At 33.3% G+C, this 18,305-nt stretch overlaps 2 protein-coding genes across 4 annotated transcripts in view; both read left to right on the top strand.

The window, feature by feature from the left end:
• The first annotated feature begins 2,751 nt into the window (after positions 1-2,751).
• On the top strand, positions 2,752-8,216 carry LOC115451737 (NADH dehydrogenase [ubiquinone] flavoprotein 2, mitochondrial). The gene is given in 8 exon segments (XM_037438816.1): positions 2,752-2,887; positions 3,005-3,130; positions 5,559-5,749; positions 6,326-6,473; positions 6,824-6,883; positions 7,254-7,308; positions 7,311-7,329; positions 8,066-8,216. Coding segments are annotated over 8 exon segments (735 nt in total). The 5' UTR covers positions 2,752-2,851; the 3' UTR covers positions 8,166-8,216.
• Positions 8,217-10,193: 1,977 nt separating this feature from the next.
• The window catches only part of LOC115445180 (calcium-transporting ATPase type 2C member 1), a 59,142-nt gene continuing 51,030 nt past the window's right edge, over positions 10,194-18,305 (top strand). The window contains exon 1 of one of the 3 annotated variants that reach the window (XM_037438814.1): positions 10,194-10,412. In XM_037438814.1, the coding sequence (XP_037294711.1) occupies positions 10,329-10,412 (84 nt within the window). In that variant the 5' untranslated portion in view covers positions 10,194-10,328. Of the gene's footprint in view, positions 10,413-11,570; positions 11,804-17,294; positions 17,491-18,305 lie in introns of those variants that run through there. The other 2 variants (XM_037438813.1, XM_037438815.1) reach the window with 2 other exon arrangements.

Raw genomic sequence — 18,305 nt, 5'->3', positions numbered from 1 at the left:
TCTGTAAGACTCTAAGTAATAACTTAGAGCGATAAGACCGCCATATTTTGTACTTATTGTTTTTTTTTAACTGAAATTTATTTACTTATGAATAATGAATAAATAAAAAACTACGTGTAAAACAATATAAACTACTGTGTTTCTTCTTGTCTTCGTATTAATTTTGGATAGAACATAAACCAGAAGTATTATTGTGCAGTGAATTTTCTGGAGATGCTATCCATGTTTAGTATATTTGTATACACGTATTATATAGATTATTTATTAATAAGTACAATTGTTTCAGTTCTTGTGAATCTGAATATCTATCGAAATGTACACTCAAGCCAGTACTTCAATAAAACAGGCAGTTTTGTTGATAATATATTGCTTTATAGCAAAATAACCTAGTACAAAAATACTGCATACTAAACGTGAGTAGATATATCTACATACAAGAATTTGAGTTCTATATCTCAAAAAACAATATTCTTCATAATGAAAGTATTTATATTTTTTTAATAATATGGTATAAATCACCCAGCATATTCATAGACACCTAACTGAACTCAGCGAATACCATCGATATATATGTACTACATATTAGATTTGGCGTTCCGAACATTGACTGTGTTCAATTGAATTGAACTGTCATCCATACAAACTGATTTTAGCATGGTATCAATATTGATACTTGTGGTTGTGTACGAAGTGGCGCTCATAATAAAAACGCGAGTCTAAGTGCAAACCTGGATGTGAATAAAAAATATTAGTCAAATTAGTAATATTATTTGTTGTTGTTGTTGAGTAAATAAGTTATAACAGTGAAGTTTTGGTTGCCATTTTAGTTCAGATGTTGATATAGTTTACGTGAACGTTTATATCTATATAATATACGTCATTGGCCAATACCAACTAACATTTATTTTTCCATGTTCAAACATCTCTCCATTCAGCCTATCCTAAACCATAGACAACGCTCTTAAATCGTTCCGAAAGTATTCGCAGAATTTGTGTACATTTTGGTGCAACAGTGGCGGAGTGCGGCAGTTGCTATGGCGACGGTGTCGTTGTTTTGCCAATCGCGCGCTGTCTATTCATTTTGCTTTTGTTTTTTTTTTCCAAAATATAGGCACAGGGCGTCGGCCAGACAACGCCTTTTGCATGCTATATGCTGCCGTCGCGTTAGGTTGTTAGAATGAATTAACCATCTAAAATTGTAGTCGTGGGGAATTTTATACTTATAAATTGTAGGGAAAAGTAGACCGCTTCACGTCCCTACTTGGTAGAGTACCTTTCATATTTATCGTAAGGATATTAAGCTCTCATTAGATGATTTTCTAATGATTGCATTATATAATAATAATGTGGGTAGTTCTACAGTAAAGCGGCGAAAGCCCAATTGAGAGTGGAGTGTACTGCCGAGTCTGCACGTTTAAAATTCAAGGGCACGTTCCTCTGACTTTTCTAAAATTATGTGGGTTTTCTTAGTGAATTATCGCTTGCTTTAACGCTGAAGGAAATCTTCGTAAGGAGACCTGCACCATTTTGAAGAGTTCTGTACAAGAATTTCGAGGATGTGTGTAGTCTGCTAATCTATACTAAACTAGCGTGGTGGACTAATCCTTCTCAGTAGTAGAGGAGGCCCGTGCTCAGCAGTGGTACAGTATATAATACAGGACTGATATAATTATCTTTAAAGTTTCACACGTACAATCGTGGTGTGATTAAGTTAATATAGGAAAAACTTACAAATATGTATGGGACATGTTCAAAATATTCCAGGTTAATATGGAAAATACTTATATATTAATTGTTGTTAAGAGACGATTAATTGTATACATGTGGGTAGGTTCGAATATCTAGTAGGTACTTTAGCCTCAAGCCGCGTTGGTAAGTTTCATACAACTTCTGACCGCGTAAACTAATACATACATTTATTGTATCTATATCTAGTACATACAACCTTTTTTTATATGTACCTACATACAAAATTATTGCCAAAATAAATATTTTCTGCTTATGTTTATAATTCGTAAACTTTACGTTCGCTGTTCCTACAATGTAGCTGGGTACCTATTAGTTTTCTCTTAGCAAAATTATCTATACAACTATTTGCATCTTTATTTATTTAGTTATTTGTATCCTTCTTTACATAATAGTATTATAAAACAAAGTTCTCCGCCGCGTTTGCCTTTTGAACGGATTTTCACAAGAAAATATATAGACAACACTTATAAGAAACAAGACTTTTATCCCGAAAAAAAGCATAGAAAAAGACGTTGCTTTGGTTTTCAGAGAAAATTTGTAAGTCCTTCACGATGGTTAAGACGTGTCTATTCTTTGGCTTACAATAATGAAGTAAGTGGTACTTACTCAATGGATTAAGATGGTTTTATCTTAATATTGAACAAACCGATCTATAAAACTATGAAACTTCAAAAATAAATTACCCAATATTTAAATTTATCTTCACTCTCTGCACAAACAAGTTTGAACTTTATAATTATTATTATCAAGGATTCAAAATAGAATGGCATTTTTTACTTTCCGAAGTTACTTACGAGCCGCAATTCGTTTAGAAATAAATGTTTTACCTATTTATTGCATGTATTTGATGAAGTATTCACATGGAATAGAGGCTAAAGCAGATTGTTTCATTTATTCTTCCATAATGTATTATATAAATAAAATGTTACATCTATACAAGTAACAGGGTAGCAAACATTTATAAAAGTAAATTATTGTTTAACACTTACCCAGTTTCCGAACTGAACAGGAGAGTGAAGTTGCCCGCAGTTTGCTAAAGCATCTGTTCGCGAACAGTGTTTCGCAATATTTTTTAATAATTTAATAAAATACCATAAAAACAATGCTGTCCAGCCTCAGGACTGGAGTTCAGGGCTTGGTACGTTGTTTTCCATCGATAGTCAAAATATTAATTATTATTAAATAGTTGGTATTATATAATAAGTGTTTGACGTTTGAGTCTTCAACCAATGCGATTGAAAATACGTGATTTCAGTGGCGTGTTTCGGCTAGAAGTTTGCAAACCACCTCAGCCTTGCAGCATGACAGTCTGTTCGTGCATCGAGACACCCCTGAAGACAACTCCAGCATCCCCTTCGAGTTTTCACCTGCCAATCAAAAAGCAAGTACTTCATTTGTTTTTGTTAGAAAATACATTTAAATTCTTCTTCGACGTTGCATTTTTGATTAACAGTGACATATATAGTCAAATTGAAGAATATTCTCGCTATTATGTTATTAAGAAAAAAATAATCCAATAAAATCATTTGGAGGTTACATGTTTACTTTGAGATTTAGATAATTTGTAGTTTTTAACCGACTTCAAAAAAAGGAGGAGGTTATCAATTCGACGTGAATTTTTTTTTTTTTTTTTTTCTATGTTTGTTACCTCAGAACTCGCTCATTTATGAACCGATTTGGAAAATTCTTTTTTTATTCGAAAGAATTTCTCTCCAGATTGGTCCCATAAAATTTTTTTCAAGATCGCTTTGGTAGTTTGGTTTTAAAATTAAAAAAACTAGAATATTTATGTCGTCCAAGAAAACGAAATCGCGAATTTAGCTTTCCTTTGACGTATTTAGTTATGTTTTGGCATTGAGTTTGGTTGACTGTACTTCTCACATACTTATACATATAGCGTAACATCTTTTCCCCGTGTCAGGGGTAGGCAGAGGCGTAACATTTCATCGCCGCGATAGTCGGTACTGTGTGTGAAACATATCAGTTGTGTTTTTGGATTGGGTTTAATTGACTCTACTTCTTACATACATACATATATGTATATAGCATCACACCTTTTCCCCTTTTTAGGGTAGGCAGAGATGTAACACCACAGCGCAATAGTTATAGTATGATCGAAATATATCAGTTGTGTTTTTGCGTTAGGTTTGCTTGAATCTACTTCTTACATACATATATATATACATCATCACACCTTTTCCCCTTTTCAGGGGTAGGCAGAGGTGTAACATTTGAGCGCGATAGTCGTACTGCGTGCGAAACACATTAGTTGTGTTTTTGTGTTGGGTTTAGTGGACTCTACTTCTTACATACATACATACATATAGCATCACACCTTTTCCCCTTTTCAGGGCTAGGCAGAGATGTTACACCACAGCGCGCTAGTCGTACTGTAAGCCAAATATATCAGTTGTGTTTTTGCGTTAGGTTTCCTCGAATCTACTTCTTACATAAATCTTATAGCATCACACCTTTTCCCCGTGTCAGGGGTAAACAGAGGCGTATAATTTCATCGCGATAGTCGTACTGCGTGCGAAACACATTAGTTGTGTTCTTGCGTTGGGTTTAGTTGACTCCACTTTTTACATACATACATATATGTAGCATCACACCTTTTCCCCTTTTCAGGGGTAGGCAGAAGTGTAACACCACAGCGCGATAGTTGTACTGTGAGCCAAAAAATATCAGTTGTGTTTTTGCGTTAGGTTTACTTGAATCTACTTCTTACATACATATATATATAGCATCACAACTTTTCCCCTTTTCAGTGGTACTCAGAAGTGTAACTCCTCAGCGCGATAGTCGTATCGTGAGCGAAACACAATTATGCCATTGAGACGGTCTATTTTTTACTAACACAAAAAAGCAAAAATAAAAATAATTTTAACAAAAATTAAACCGCCTTCAAAACCACTCAAAACCAAAAAATAATTTCACATACAAGTATATATTGGATACCAATTTTGGAGTCGGTGCCTAATTAAAATTGCTAGTTAAGCTAGATAAATACATTAACGAATATACGAAAACAATGTGTTGCCAGCGTACAAAGTCAGCAAGTCAGATCGTCATCGGAGATAAACACATCGCCGCAGCACAGCAAATGGAAGCTATTAAGGAAATATTTAAATTTGTGAACTGTACACTACCCAAATTCTTCCCCTGTTACATATAGCTGGTCAAATGTGGGTGTATTACACCCCCTGCCTCGAAAAAAGAGGAAATAAAAAGATGAAACACCATACATGTGCTTGGTATTACACCTTTCACTGTGTATGTTGTAGTTCACGCAAACCTACTCCTTTTAATTGATTTGAAAGAAATTTAGCTCATAGATGGACTATGCAACAAATATAGCTAACTAGCAATTTTAATTAGGCACCGACTCCAAAATTGGTATCCAATATATACTTGTATGTGAAATTATTTTTTGGTTTTGAGTGGTTTTTGAAGGCGGTTTAATTTTTTGTTAAAATTATTTTTATTGATATACATTTTTATTGCTAGTGTTCCAGATATTTAAAATGTTTTATTTATATGGATTATAAAACATTATGGGTAATTTAAAAAGCAACTTAATAATTGTTGTCTGATTTATTGTTGACATAATTGCATATAATGTTATAATGGAACACAAGTAGCAAAGCATAATATTGTGTTATGTAAAGTATATTATTAAATTTCAATATAATAGTTTTTAAATTTTTTATTTTAAATATCCTTAATCCATTTTTATTTGAAAACCTACTACTATTTAGCAAAATTTATTAGATATGCACCTAAATTATAATGCCTTTCATAATTTCCAGAGGATAGATGCCCTGCTGGCGATATACCCTGAAGGTCATAAGCGTGGGGCCATGATTCCCCTGCTAGATCTGGCGCAGAGACAGAATGGAGGATGGCTCCCCATCTCTGCTATGCACAAAGTTGCCGAAATTCTAAATCTTCCAAGAATGAGGGTGTATGAAGTAGCCACATTTTACACGATGTTCATTAGGTAAGTAATTTATTCGATTGTATTAAAGGCAAGTATATAGAGTTTATAACAATGTAAATAAATGTGTAAAAGTAATCTAATTTTTTGTTTCTATTATGGAATACAAATTGTTGTTTAGTTATGAAAGAGGCATTAATATTTGTCAGAAAGTTTCTTTACTAATGCAAATGTTATCAAACACTATATTTAAAATAAAATACTATTCCAAGTTATTTTTTGTTATTATTATTATATCATTAGATCAACATCATACATTTTGGCACTTGGGCAAAAGTTGTCACACAATGTTGTACTCTATTGACAAACAATGCTATGGTATTCTACTTTTAAACACTAAGCCAGTATTAGAAAGTTTTGTTCTGAAGCCCTATTATTTAACAAAAATATATTGTGATTTCAATATATTATTGTTTCCATAATTCTCTATAAACATCTAAATTACTATTTTTATACTATCTTTAAGAAGTCAAACAAAATTCCACATTTACAAATGCAAAAACCGATCAAGTAAATCTTCGTTGTATAAATACAATATAATTTCTGATATAATTGTATTTTATCTTACTATTATTTCAGACGACCAATTGGTAAATACCATGTTCAAGTGTGCACCACAACTCCATGCTGGCTGCGAGGCTCTGACGCTGTCCTCAAGGCGATTGTAGAGGCAACGGGCTGCCAAGTGGGAGGCAACAGCCCCTGCGGAAAATTCTCCGTTTCAGAGGTTGGTTAGCACTTAAAATATAAATCTATTGGTGATGCCGTACTTAAAATTATTTTGGCTTTTAATTTTTTTTAAGAAGCATTGCATATGCTAGTTTTTTATTAGAGAATTTAATTTAGTATCTGCCATTAATAATATTTTGGCTTTTTGGAAATTTTAAATGTATATGCTAGTTTTTTGCTTAAAGAATTTAATTTAGTATCTATTAGTAATATACATCTTGAGAATGAGTAATGTGTAAAATATATTTAATGTATAAATGCAATTTTGTTAGACATAAAATTCTGTACATAATTGAATTAAATAAAAAGGCCTTTTTGGATTCAAGAAAAAATAATTTTCGATTCCAGGTTGAATGCCTCGGCGCATGCGTGAATGCGCCAATGGTGCAAGTTAACGACGATTACTACGTAAGTAATTGAATTAGAAAAAACTATAAATTAGGCAAGAAAATACTTTTAATTTAAGTGATTAGTTTGTATACTTGATACAGTTAATTTATCTTATGATAGGGGCCGTCTTAGGCACTTCGGGCTTTTTATTTATTTATGGTTTAACTGTATTTTTGTTGTCTTTAAGTCAATGTTGACCTAAGTCTGAATTTGTGGTACTCCGAAGCCCTTTTCAATCGCCTTAAAAGTAGTACTTCTTATACTGTTTTGGAGATGGGACTCTTAATAGTACAAAAATATTTTAAATAATTATCCTGCATTTTTATATTACTAACAATTCCATTTTCTTAATTTTGGCAAAGAATATAACTACAACTACTACTTACAGGAGGATCTAACTGTAGAAGATACGAAAGAAATTATTGAGAAGCTCAAGAAGGACGAAAACCAAAACCTGGACCAAGGTATAGTGTTTATATTGAAACATTTGGTTGCAGCTTCGTCCGCGTGAAAGAGTTTTCAGAGATACAAGCCCCGCTATGCATTTTCCTTAACTAGAAAGCCTTCTACCCAGAGTCACAACCTATCTCCGTACCAATTGTCATCGAAAAGTGTTGCAAAGTTTTTGAGCTTATCGCATTCTATTTCAAAACAGATGCAGCAGGAAACAAAGTGCCCCACTTTGTGTTATAATAAACTAGCTTTTGCTTGCGACTCCGCCCGCGTGAAAGACTATCCCGGGATACGAAGTATCCAGGTTCTTAAATTATCTCTGTACCAAATTTCATCCAAATCTCTTGGGTAGTTTTTGAGTTTTTCGCGTTCGGACAGACAAACAGATGCAGCGAGGCTTTTGTTTTATAATATATTTTTTAAAACTTTAAAAGGAACAATTCCGCCATATATCATTGCTGTATAACTTTAACCATTTACGTAGCACACATGGAAGCTCTCAAAGGAATATTTTTCCTATTTTTCATTGATATTCTGTTCTTATTGGTCATAGCGAGATGTTATATAGCTTATAGCCTTCCTCAATAAATGGGCTATTGAACATTAAAAGAAATTTCAAGTCATATCAGTCGTTCCTAAAATTAACGCATTCAAACAAACAAACTCTTCAGCTTTATATAATAGTATATAGATAAAATATCCTTTATTTTTACATTTTGAACCCTCTAACCTCTTGTCTTGTTTCAGGAGTGGCAGATTCGCAGCAGAACCTCTCGGTGGATTGACCTCCCTCACAGAAGAGCCCACAGGTCCTGGCTATGGACTCCAGGACGCACTCAAAGCTTAAATCTGTTAATACTATATAGGGAATATTTAAATAAATCATGTTAGAACAGTTTTTAATTTTTTCTTTAGGTTTCTAATGGTTTGATTTGATTCATATACTTACTTTAGTTCTAGTTGCCTTTACACTCATGAAATCAATCTCTTTTGAATCTAGTTCAGATTTGAAGGAAGTCGTCCTGATCGACGGTATTTTTATTTCATTACCTCATATCGATAGAATATTTTACTTGTGTGGTTGTGGACCGATGGCTGACAGTCTATCTTCGCTCACGTCCACGATTTTGCATTGCTACAATTGAAATGCTGGCGCGACGTAACTTCGATACAAGAATCGAAAAGGAAAAATCGACAATGTTTTCTTTATTGCTGCTTTTACGATTACTATCGTGAATTTGTATCGGTACAGTATATACAATACGCATATCGATACGCACTTGTTACGCTGGTCGGAAGCTATACAAACCCGCGATAACATTGCTTCTGTATCGATATAAAGGGCGACAGCTAAACCACTGTATCGACATAAAGGCTACAGTTACACTACTGTATCGATACAACGGGCGACATCTACCCTACTGTATCGATATAAAGGCGACAGCTACACTACTGCATCGCTACAAAGGGCGACAACTAAACTACCTACTGTTTTGATACAAATGCATGATAGCATCGGTGCAAACTGCAAAAGCTCGCTGTGGGTGGCCTTCCTTAATGCGATCATTAAGTCTTTTGATTGTCGTTCGTCGATAGCTTCTTGAATCTTGGATAATACTGCACGTGCAATTATGGCAATCACAAATTGGCTACTCGTTAACTCTACGAGTAGCCAGTAGCAGCTATTTAAAAAAAGAAAATATTTATAGGGTTGGGCGCAATAGGAATATTATAAAGATTCGGTATAGACTAAATTTTATGATGTGGTTACTTCTTTATTGAATATTCAAACCAAAAATTAAAATTACTTAAAAGATATACTTAGTTGATTATAATCATACATTTTTTCAGCGCAGTCGAGTAATAAGGCTTGGCTCACGGCCAAAATAGTCTTATCGCATATGTTAATGATTAAAGAAATTAATCATGATGTGATCTTTGATTTGTTGATATAATATCTTTGTGCATCTATATAAAATGAGGTAAAATTAAAAACTGTAATTAGGTATCTACCTTCTGTAATATTTATTTTATCATTAGTCACATAAATTCTACTGCTGAACATAGGTCTCCCCGAAAGATTTCCAGACGGAACTGTCGAAGGCGATCTGCAACCAGTCTGTTCCTGCGACTTTTATCAAGTTTTTTGTCCACCTTGCGTGTGAACGTCTGCGATAAGTCATGGCTTTTACACTAAACGTTGTCTTTATATAGGTATGTACACAATAGTAATATTTTACATTACCTAGTATTCATTACCCCAAAATTATTTGGCAATGTACTGCGCTTATCATCTTAGGGCAGACGATAGGTCTGTACTACATAAAAAATAGCGTATTCTAAGACTTTAGATGGCATGCAATGGTCAAAAACCATTAAATGGTTTTGGACCATCGCATGCCTACCTACTTCTAACAGCATCAAGCAACAGCGATTTTATAAACATTATCTGTAAATTACATTTTTATTCTAACGTTCATTATTTAAGTCGGCCAATGCCGTTGTTAAATTTATAATAAAAAATATAGTAACGCTTCTGAAGTTACGAATCGTTTACAATTCAAGGACCTAGGAAATTTAGGTACTTACCTAACTAAGCAACGCATGCCAGGGCCGCACTTTAGGATTGGAAATATTAGATTTAATCTAATTAATTAATAAATATACCTATCTTGGAAAGCGTTAATTACTTGCTTAGAAAAAAAAAATAGGCGCGTCTAAAATTTTATTCTATATCTCCTACCATGTTGCCGACTAATGTATAGATAAGCGGCAGTATGTGTGTTTATCTTTGCCTTGAAGTAAGTACAATAATTCTGCCTATACGTAGATAGGGAAATTATTCAATGAAAACTAACTTCAGTTCTGATTTACTATTTGCGTTACGTATTGTTGTCAGTGATTTTTGTGAGGTCAAAGAGGTTTCGTGTTTTGTATAAAAAAAATACTGGTTAGTGACGTGGAATTAAAAAGAATGTGTTGAATATCAACGACATAAGGATTTTTTTAGATGTTTCGTAGAAATTTGACAAATGGTGCTCCAAACAATAATAATTACACTAGAGTGCAAATATGGGATGACCATGTTAACCAAGTAAGTGAAACGGATTTTGTACACATGTGATATTTTATCGAAAGGTTAAAGTTGTATTCTGGGTCATTTATCGAATTATATATGTAAGTAGGTACTTTACCTACGGATAGGCACCAGCGTGTTTACTAGTAATATTTAATATTTTGAATGACCTTTTCATCTTCCTCAAAAAAAATGTATTCAAAAACTGCACTGATTAGTGTATCTGAATTCCGAAATTTGGTGTAAAAACCAAAAACACTTGTATTTATTGACGATTGACGTATACAGTCGTGTTAGATCCCTACTCTTAACTTATTTTACAATTCAAAATAGTTGCGAATCAATGTGTGAAGAATAAAACCTATGCTATTACAATGCATTCTCTTTCGTGGTACTAGGTAATTAATAATTTACAAAAGCATTGATCAATATTTCTAAAGATCATTGTAATTAAATTGTTTTGGTCAAGCGTTGTCAGTCGTCACCACTCGTCACTCGTCACCAGAGACAAATAAACTCTTGTCACATATCATTACTCGTCATTGGGTATTGCCATAGCGTGGATAAAATCCGCATAGAGAATGTTCTACAGCTCATTATAGCGGCTATTATATCTATTTTATCGTCTATTAACTTTTCAAGTCGATATCAACCATTCAATGTAAATTACATCCGAATCCATTGACGAATTACAAAAAAAGGCACAAGGGCATTGGGACCATACCCAAATCGTTTATATTATTGCAATTAGTAGATAATATAAATAATGCTATAGATTACAAATACGGTAAAGTCTGGCAGTAAGATTTTTATTGTGTTTACTATGAACCCAAATCTACGCATAATAAAAAACTTAGGTACTTGAAGTAATGATATAGTACAATTAGATAACCATTTCTATTAGCTCTGAAAAACCTTTTTCAATAACAAAAACGTGTGTCGAAACCGTGCGACCTAATCTATGCATAAACACTAGCTCATGCTCACGTACTCGCCCAAGTGAAAACTACTTTCAGAAATAAAATTGTCACTGTGCCATTTTTCTTTGGAATACAATTTTTTCAAATCAGTAAAATGATTCATAATAATAAAATTAGTTGATTTTCAAATTGCTTGGTATACTCAAAGTTGCTTCCCTAACGTCATTCCCACTTCCCAGCCCGTTAGTTGTCAAACTGAATTGTCAGTGTCATCTGTCAGTCGGCCAGTCAGACGTCAGTGGTTAATTATTCGTTGGTGTTTCTTGTCGTCTGTGCGGTTTGCGAAAATGTTTCTCGAAGCCTAAGTGTTTAGGCATCGCGTGAACAATGAAAAGCAGTCCCACACGTAAATATGAACATTTTACAAACGAACACCAGGCGAAGGACACGGACAAGTATTCCCTAGACAGCCAAGACACTGCCAGTGTGGTGAGTCGCATGTCGGGATTATCGATTTTGTTTATATTGATTTGTAGGTATTACTCGGTCATGGTTGTTTCCCGAAACACTACGATGAAACGTATTAAGCTTTCTATTATTGTCTGGGATATTTATCTTTAGTAACGCATGACCTAGATCTTTCTAGTTTTGTATGGTGGCGTAAATTTTTCTGGCTGTATGGTGCTTGCCTATGGTCATCACTTTCACTGCGCGAGAGAGGCGAGGGTAAAAGTTGCCTAATTGCTTAGAACAAATGTAATCGGCATTTAGTGGTTATGCATTTTTTTTGTTAGTATTTGTTATATTCAAGTAAAATATATATGTGGCAAGTGGAGCAGGGTGAGAATTAAAATATGTTGTGGGGTGTCCAACGAAGAATATACAAAATTTAATAATATTAACTGAAATAAAAAGGCTGTCTGTGTTAGAATAGGAATCCATGTCCAAAATACCTATATAATTAGTTATGAAAATATTAACCTACTATAATGCCAAACAATAATAAATTATAAATAATATTTTTTATATAGACATTAGAAAATATGAAAATTTTATAGTTTTTATAGAGTTACAAGAATTCTCCAAAAAAGGCTGAGTAGAAATTATACCCTTTTAAGTATTGTTCAGTTAAAAAATAACTAGTTAGTATTATAAACAGACCTCCTATACACCATTGTTTCAAGATAACTGAAACATCTATAGAGGAAACAAAATGCATTCAATTTGAATACAATATTTTATGTATTTGTGTAGAGTGATAAATAAAACATGACATATTCTCACTTGCCTTGATCTTAGAACCAACAATGCTAGACTGTGTGTGATAATATAATTCCCTGAGTTTCCTGGTTCATTGTTATAAATGCATTCTAAATTATTTATCAAAATAACAGTTTACATGCAAATTTTTTTAATATGTATAGATATCATCAGATCCTAACTAATGGATCATTGATTTTAATTATATGAAGTTCAGAAATAGTCAGAAAATTATATAAGTTATATATAGTATTATTTTTCTATGTCCTTTAATGTTGGCAGTACATATTCAGAATGAATTCTGCCCTCAGCTATGCCCGCATAATTATATTTTTCTGGGATAAGTATGTTCTCATAATGAAAAGGCCTGTAGAGCAGTAGAGTAATGTAGCTTCCTACTAGTGAAAGAATTTTCAAAATAGATTTATTGATTCCAGAGGCCCCTACAAAGCTACAAATAACAATGAAACTTTTCCTCTTTATTATATTAGTATAGATCTGTTGGTAATGAGCCCATGCCAATTATTTGCCAATACTATTAGCTAATAATGTCAATCTAATAAAATTGAAAAAAAATCCCAGGTTGGGCCTTTTAGGTCCTTCTATCATGCTTTGCTTGGTGTTGTATCCATGACTCTGACTCCACACCGCTAAGATATCTCTCAGAGACAGTTAGAGTTGGAAGGGTGGATGTTTGCAAAAAAAAAATTGGCGAAATAAACTACAATATGCTTGAAGAAGTCTGTTGTGTTGCAGATAGCATAACGGTAATTAGAAGAAAAGGTATTAGTTAATGTAAACAGACAATTAGCAGCATTCTAATTTATATTGAATGAGATATACATATTTAAAATTAACGATGGAATAAAACAATATTGCGCCTTGTTAGTCCAATTAAGGGAATACAATGGGCTTGTCTGTTGCAGGCTGTTTCTCGTAATTCAGTTTCTACGAATTTATTTCGTAAACAAAGTAAATGATGTTATATCACCCCACGCGTGTAAAATCGACTCAACTAGTTTGAAAATGATAGGTTAATTACTAGATGTGTATGTCGCTCTGTTAGTGAGTTCCATCCTGTCCTTGAGGAGTAGTAACGCCATGCAGAACCTAAAATGACAATGATTTACTGCACTTTGTCTCCTGTCGACTGACGAGATATTGCCCATCGTCAGTCGACACAATTATGCTATCCTGTTTAAACTCAATAAACGCCAGCTTAAGTAAATGGTGATAGTAAAACTTCACCTTATTGCTTTACTTGTAAATCTAACCATGTGGATTCTTCCCAGCCCACAGCTAATACATTGCTAACTAACCAAGTAGAATTAAAGGCTATAAATTCGAAATTTTAGGTACGATAAATTGTAGAATGAAGTAGGAACGTTCTGGAACAATTGGGGAGGATTTTGATGAAGTCACGTCCTACCCGACTTTACCCGGTAACACCGGGGATCCCAAATTCGAGGCCTATTATGTTCCGTAATTGGACACAATATGTAATGTAAATTGCTTTTGTAGTAACGACCCGTACCGATTTCGCACGGCGGAATATAAAACATCTCTGTATTGTATTAGGAATTACCTAATTGAAAAAAAATGTATATGGAAATAATGAAACATTCCTCAAAGATTTGTCTACCATAGAAATTGAAGGTGCTTTGCCTGTCCGAATGGAACTTAGGAAATAAGAGGGATTTTTGAGATCTCTATTAACCTCACTGACAGTACAAGATGCTACTCTAAAGATGCCATTTCTATTGATTTTGTATGGATAGTGGAACAAACTGTCAAGCCGAACCATTCAAGCTGCAGACAAACTGTCTACACCGTATTGCTTCGCACAAGTTCGCCAAACTCACCGAAATTACAAACGACAATCACAATTCTAACATTACGCGGTGTTCGATTAGTTTGAAAGTGAACTATGAATAGATCGTCAGGTGTCCTATATTTTGGTCTCGTTGGCGACCGCAACTTTGCCTTCGTTTGTAACAGATATCGTATTAAAGCCATGTGAAGTTAGCGGTTTTTGGTGTGGGGAATCCTGTATACGGCGGGAAATCCTTGTATCGAGTTTGTATTATCTGTGGCAATTTAAATTTCTCACGAAAAAGTACGTGATGTTGAATTGTTTCAGGTGACATTTTAAGTATTAGAGAGCCAGTCTAGGTACCGTTGCTTCTATTTTTGCCGTGAAACACGTGCGAGCACGGCAGTGTTTAAAGCGAAGGACATTAGCCCGTATAATTATGGAACTAAACTAATATCTCAGCATAACAAAAGCATGCAGTGTGATGTTAAGTTACGATTATCTAGTTTTGTTAGTTGCCACTGTTTATCGACATAGGTGGCGCTTAGCAAGTTCTTCCTTGAAAGCAAAACTAGGGAAAAGACATAACTTGTTGATTAACTACAAATCAGAGACAATAGCTCGTATTTAATTGCCACATCCGACAGAATGTTTATTGATAACTCGTAGACGTCTTCCGTTAATAAAGATGTCGTTTGCAGCATGCGAATGAGGTGTCGTTAAGAATTAAGAGCTAAGATGGCGTGTGAATCATTGATGATTAGCACTATCTTCGTGCGGTTCTAAGAAAGGTTCTTTTGGGTCAATTAATAATGACATCTATATTGTAGAAGACACGTCTGATTGAGAGTCTCCTCGTATAGACTTAAAAGTCTCTTTTGTTCCCTCTTATCTAAAAAAAAAAAGTTTTTTCAGACACGAAATCTTATTTTATTTTTATTTATATTATTATAAATGCGTATGTGTAATTGTTCGGATGTTTGTTAGACGAAGCAGCTGATCGGATTTGGATGTAATTTGACACACTATGTCCTTTATTAACATAGGCTACGTTTTATTATGGTAATTTGCTTCTAGGGGATATAATAGACTGTTATCTATTTTTTTTTAAAGATGGCGCTAGTTTTCTTCACATAGCGTTGTAAAACGCAGCGGGAAAAGCATTTGACGCGGGCGAAGTCCTGAGCAACACCTAGAATTATAATATTATGTTGGTGACCTCCGTAACAGACTCACACACGAGAAACTTACCACCGAGCTGAATATTCCTATCAAGTTTTGCATTATTGCCAAATAAAACTATATTATAATAACACGTCATGTATATTGCACATTCTTCTACTAGTATAAGCCGAATGGAACCGAATTGATTATTGAGTTTAATCTAGCTATATCTAGGAAATTAATCAAACGATAGACATTCAATTTAGCCTCAATAAAAACTGACCTCAATTTGTCGGGGGTCGTGTGTCAGTCCAGCGCATCAGGTCGTGTTATCCATCTATCCGGTTTTTATTTTTTTTTTCCTCTTCAATTAGTCTATCGTTTCTTGGGACGGGCAATTTTTATCCAAAGTACGTGCAAAAGTTGAAAAAACTCTGTCAATTGTTTTTTCCTTATTGAATATAATTTGTTATATCTGCCAGTTACTTTTATATCTTTTTTATTTTGTCTATTTCTAATAACTACTCCACGTATTCTAAATTTAATTAATTTTCAGAGAGTAATGGATAATAGATTTTAAATTATACACATAGGATAGGTATTAAAAATTTGAATGGATAGAGCTTTTCTAAAAAAAAAAGTACGTTTACTTCATTGAACTTATTACCTATCGTGGCTGCAGTGTGCACGTATTATGACTTTTTAATATGCACCCCTGTACTACGACAGTACATACCTTTCTCATTAACAGTCTTACTCATAAACTTGTTTTAGCATTAAGACGTGGTTAAGAATTGCTTTAAATAGTTGTCAAAAACATCACCGGTTCCTAGTTTAAACCTTTTTAAGAGGCAAGATGGCGGGTTTTGACTTACAGCTCATCGAGTAAATTTGTTTTAACTGAGCATAGCTATACGAATTTTTTTTAAGTTACACTGCAAGTATGATTCCTTTTATAATGAGTTGAATTTGCCTGCAGTTCAACAGATATATTTCGAATAGGAAAACAAATTTATCAAATAGCCAAGTTAATTGCGTTGATTGTAAAAAGCAGTTTTATTGATCGTTAAAAACGCAAAATTATAAATCGAAATTAAATAATATATTTTATTATGCAAAACTATACTAACTGGGGTTGTTAAAGTAGATTTATAACTAAATATACTTACTATTATTGTTATTTTAATAAACCACGTAAATATGGTTATTTTATGAGTGAATGTGTGCATAAAGAAATATATTACATCATAACGTTATACATAATCGGAATTCGGAAATAACAGAATACATTAACCTAGATATAATCGTCAGGTGTTATGAATATCAAAAAACTCAGAAATATTTATTTGATGTTAACAAGAAAACACTTCAAGATTTACATTATTTCGCAATAAAACTATTTTTAGGATTTTATTGCGGTTTTTTATATATTTTTTCTGATGTTGAATCCGCCCTGACTATGTAGGCTGTAAAGTAAGCGAAGTTTCGGGGGAAAATTATAGCATAAAAAACCGCGACAAAAACCTAAAAATAGTTTCATATCGATGTCTAACATTCGTGTAAACGTAAGAAATTATTATACATTTTCTTAAAGCATAGCCCCCCCATAAATACTCCCTTAACCCTCGCGAACCAATTTGCTAAGCAAACTCGGATAAACTTGTAAACGCGTTTTATTACGTGGCCCGCGGAATAATGACGTCAGAGCGTTAATTTGCCATTTAATATTACAAGACTTCGAGATCAGTTGTTCGCCGTACTTTTGAGCGTGCGAACGTATTTATATATGTTTTTTTATTTAAAATTACAGCGGACCGCGTTCGTCGGCGAGCGTTGACTTTTTTTCATTATTCGAGTACCGGTCAAAGTTTTCTGGGAACGCGCGTTTTATTCTTTTGTGTTTACAATGTTGAAGTATTGGCTTAAAAGAATATTTGGGGTGAGTTTTTTTTCAGTTTATCATTAGATAATGTTTGGGTTTTTTTATTAGGTGTTTATCAAACTAATGTATCTATTTACATCAGTAATTAGTCTAGATTATTTATTTATGAATTTAAAATTTTTATTTATGGTACTGCGAAATTATATCATAAGCTTGCGCTAGATTTTTGTTAACAAAATTCAAAATACTTTTCAAAGAAAATATGAACTTTGATAACGGTATGAATATTAAGAAAAATGGCGATTTGTTGTTATAGAAAGAATTTATGGTCCTTGAATTCGTTTTGGGACTATTCATAGCGTATCACACTATCTCTTGAGATACGTTAGAATTAACAATATAGTATTGACAGATAAGAGCTGTTTTGCTTTACCCTTGACTTTGCGCATGCCCATAGGTGACGGTTACCACTCATCTTCATTTGGGATGTCAGTTCGTCAGCTTTCAATAACAATAAAAAAGATTTTATCAAATATATAATTCTATTACTAGATTTAGTAGCTCAATAAATCCATTATTCATTGTCTTCAGTGCTAATTAATGCATTCGAAATGCTTCAAATGTTTTTGATATATTTGTTAATATATCGATGCTCTATTAAATACTCATTATATATACAATACAATACAAATAAATAACTGTATTTATAATAAATTTATTTAACAACTTTATTGACTCGTTTGACTTAAACAAATACTTGGTGAGACGTAAAATATTATGTTTAAATATATTGTGTACTCTGTTGTATAAACTTAATGTAGAAATACATTATATTCTTATTAATGTTTTTTTACAAACGTCTTACGTTCAAG

Source organism: Manduca sexta, chromosome 15 (genome assembly GCF_014839805.1).
Source record: "Manduca sexta isolate Smith_Timp_Sample1 chromosome 15, JHU_Msex_v1.0, whole genome shotgun sequence".
Lineage (NCBI taxonomy): Eukaryota > Metazoa > Arthropoda > Insecta > Lepidoptera > Sphingidae > Manduca > Manduca sexta.
This window is presented reverse-complemented; position numbering and strand designations above follow the sequence as displayed.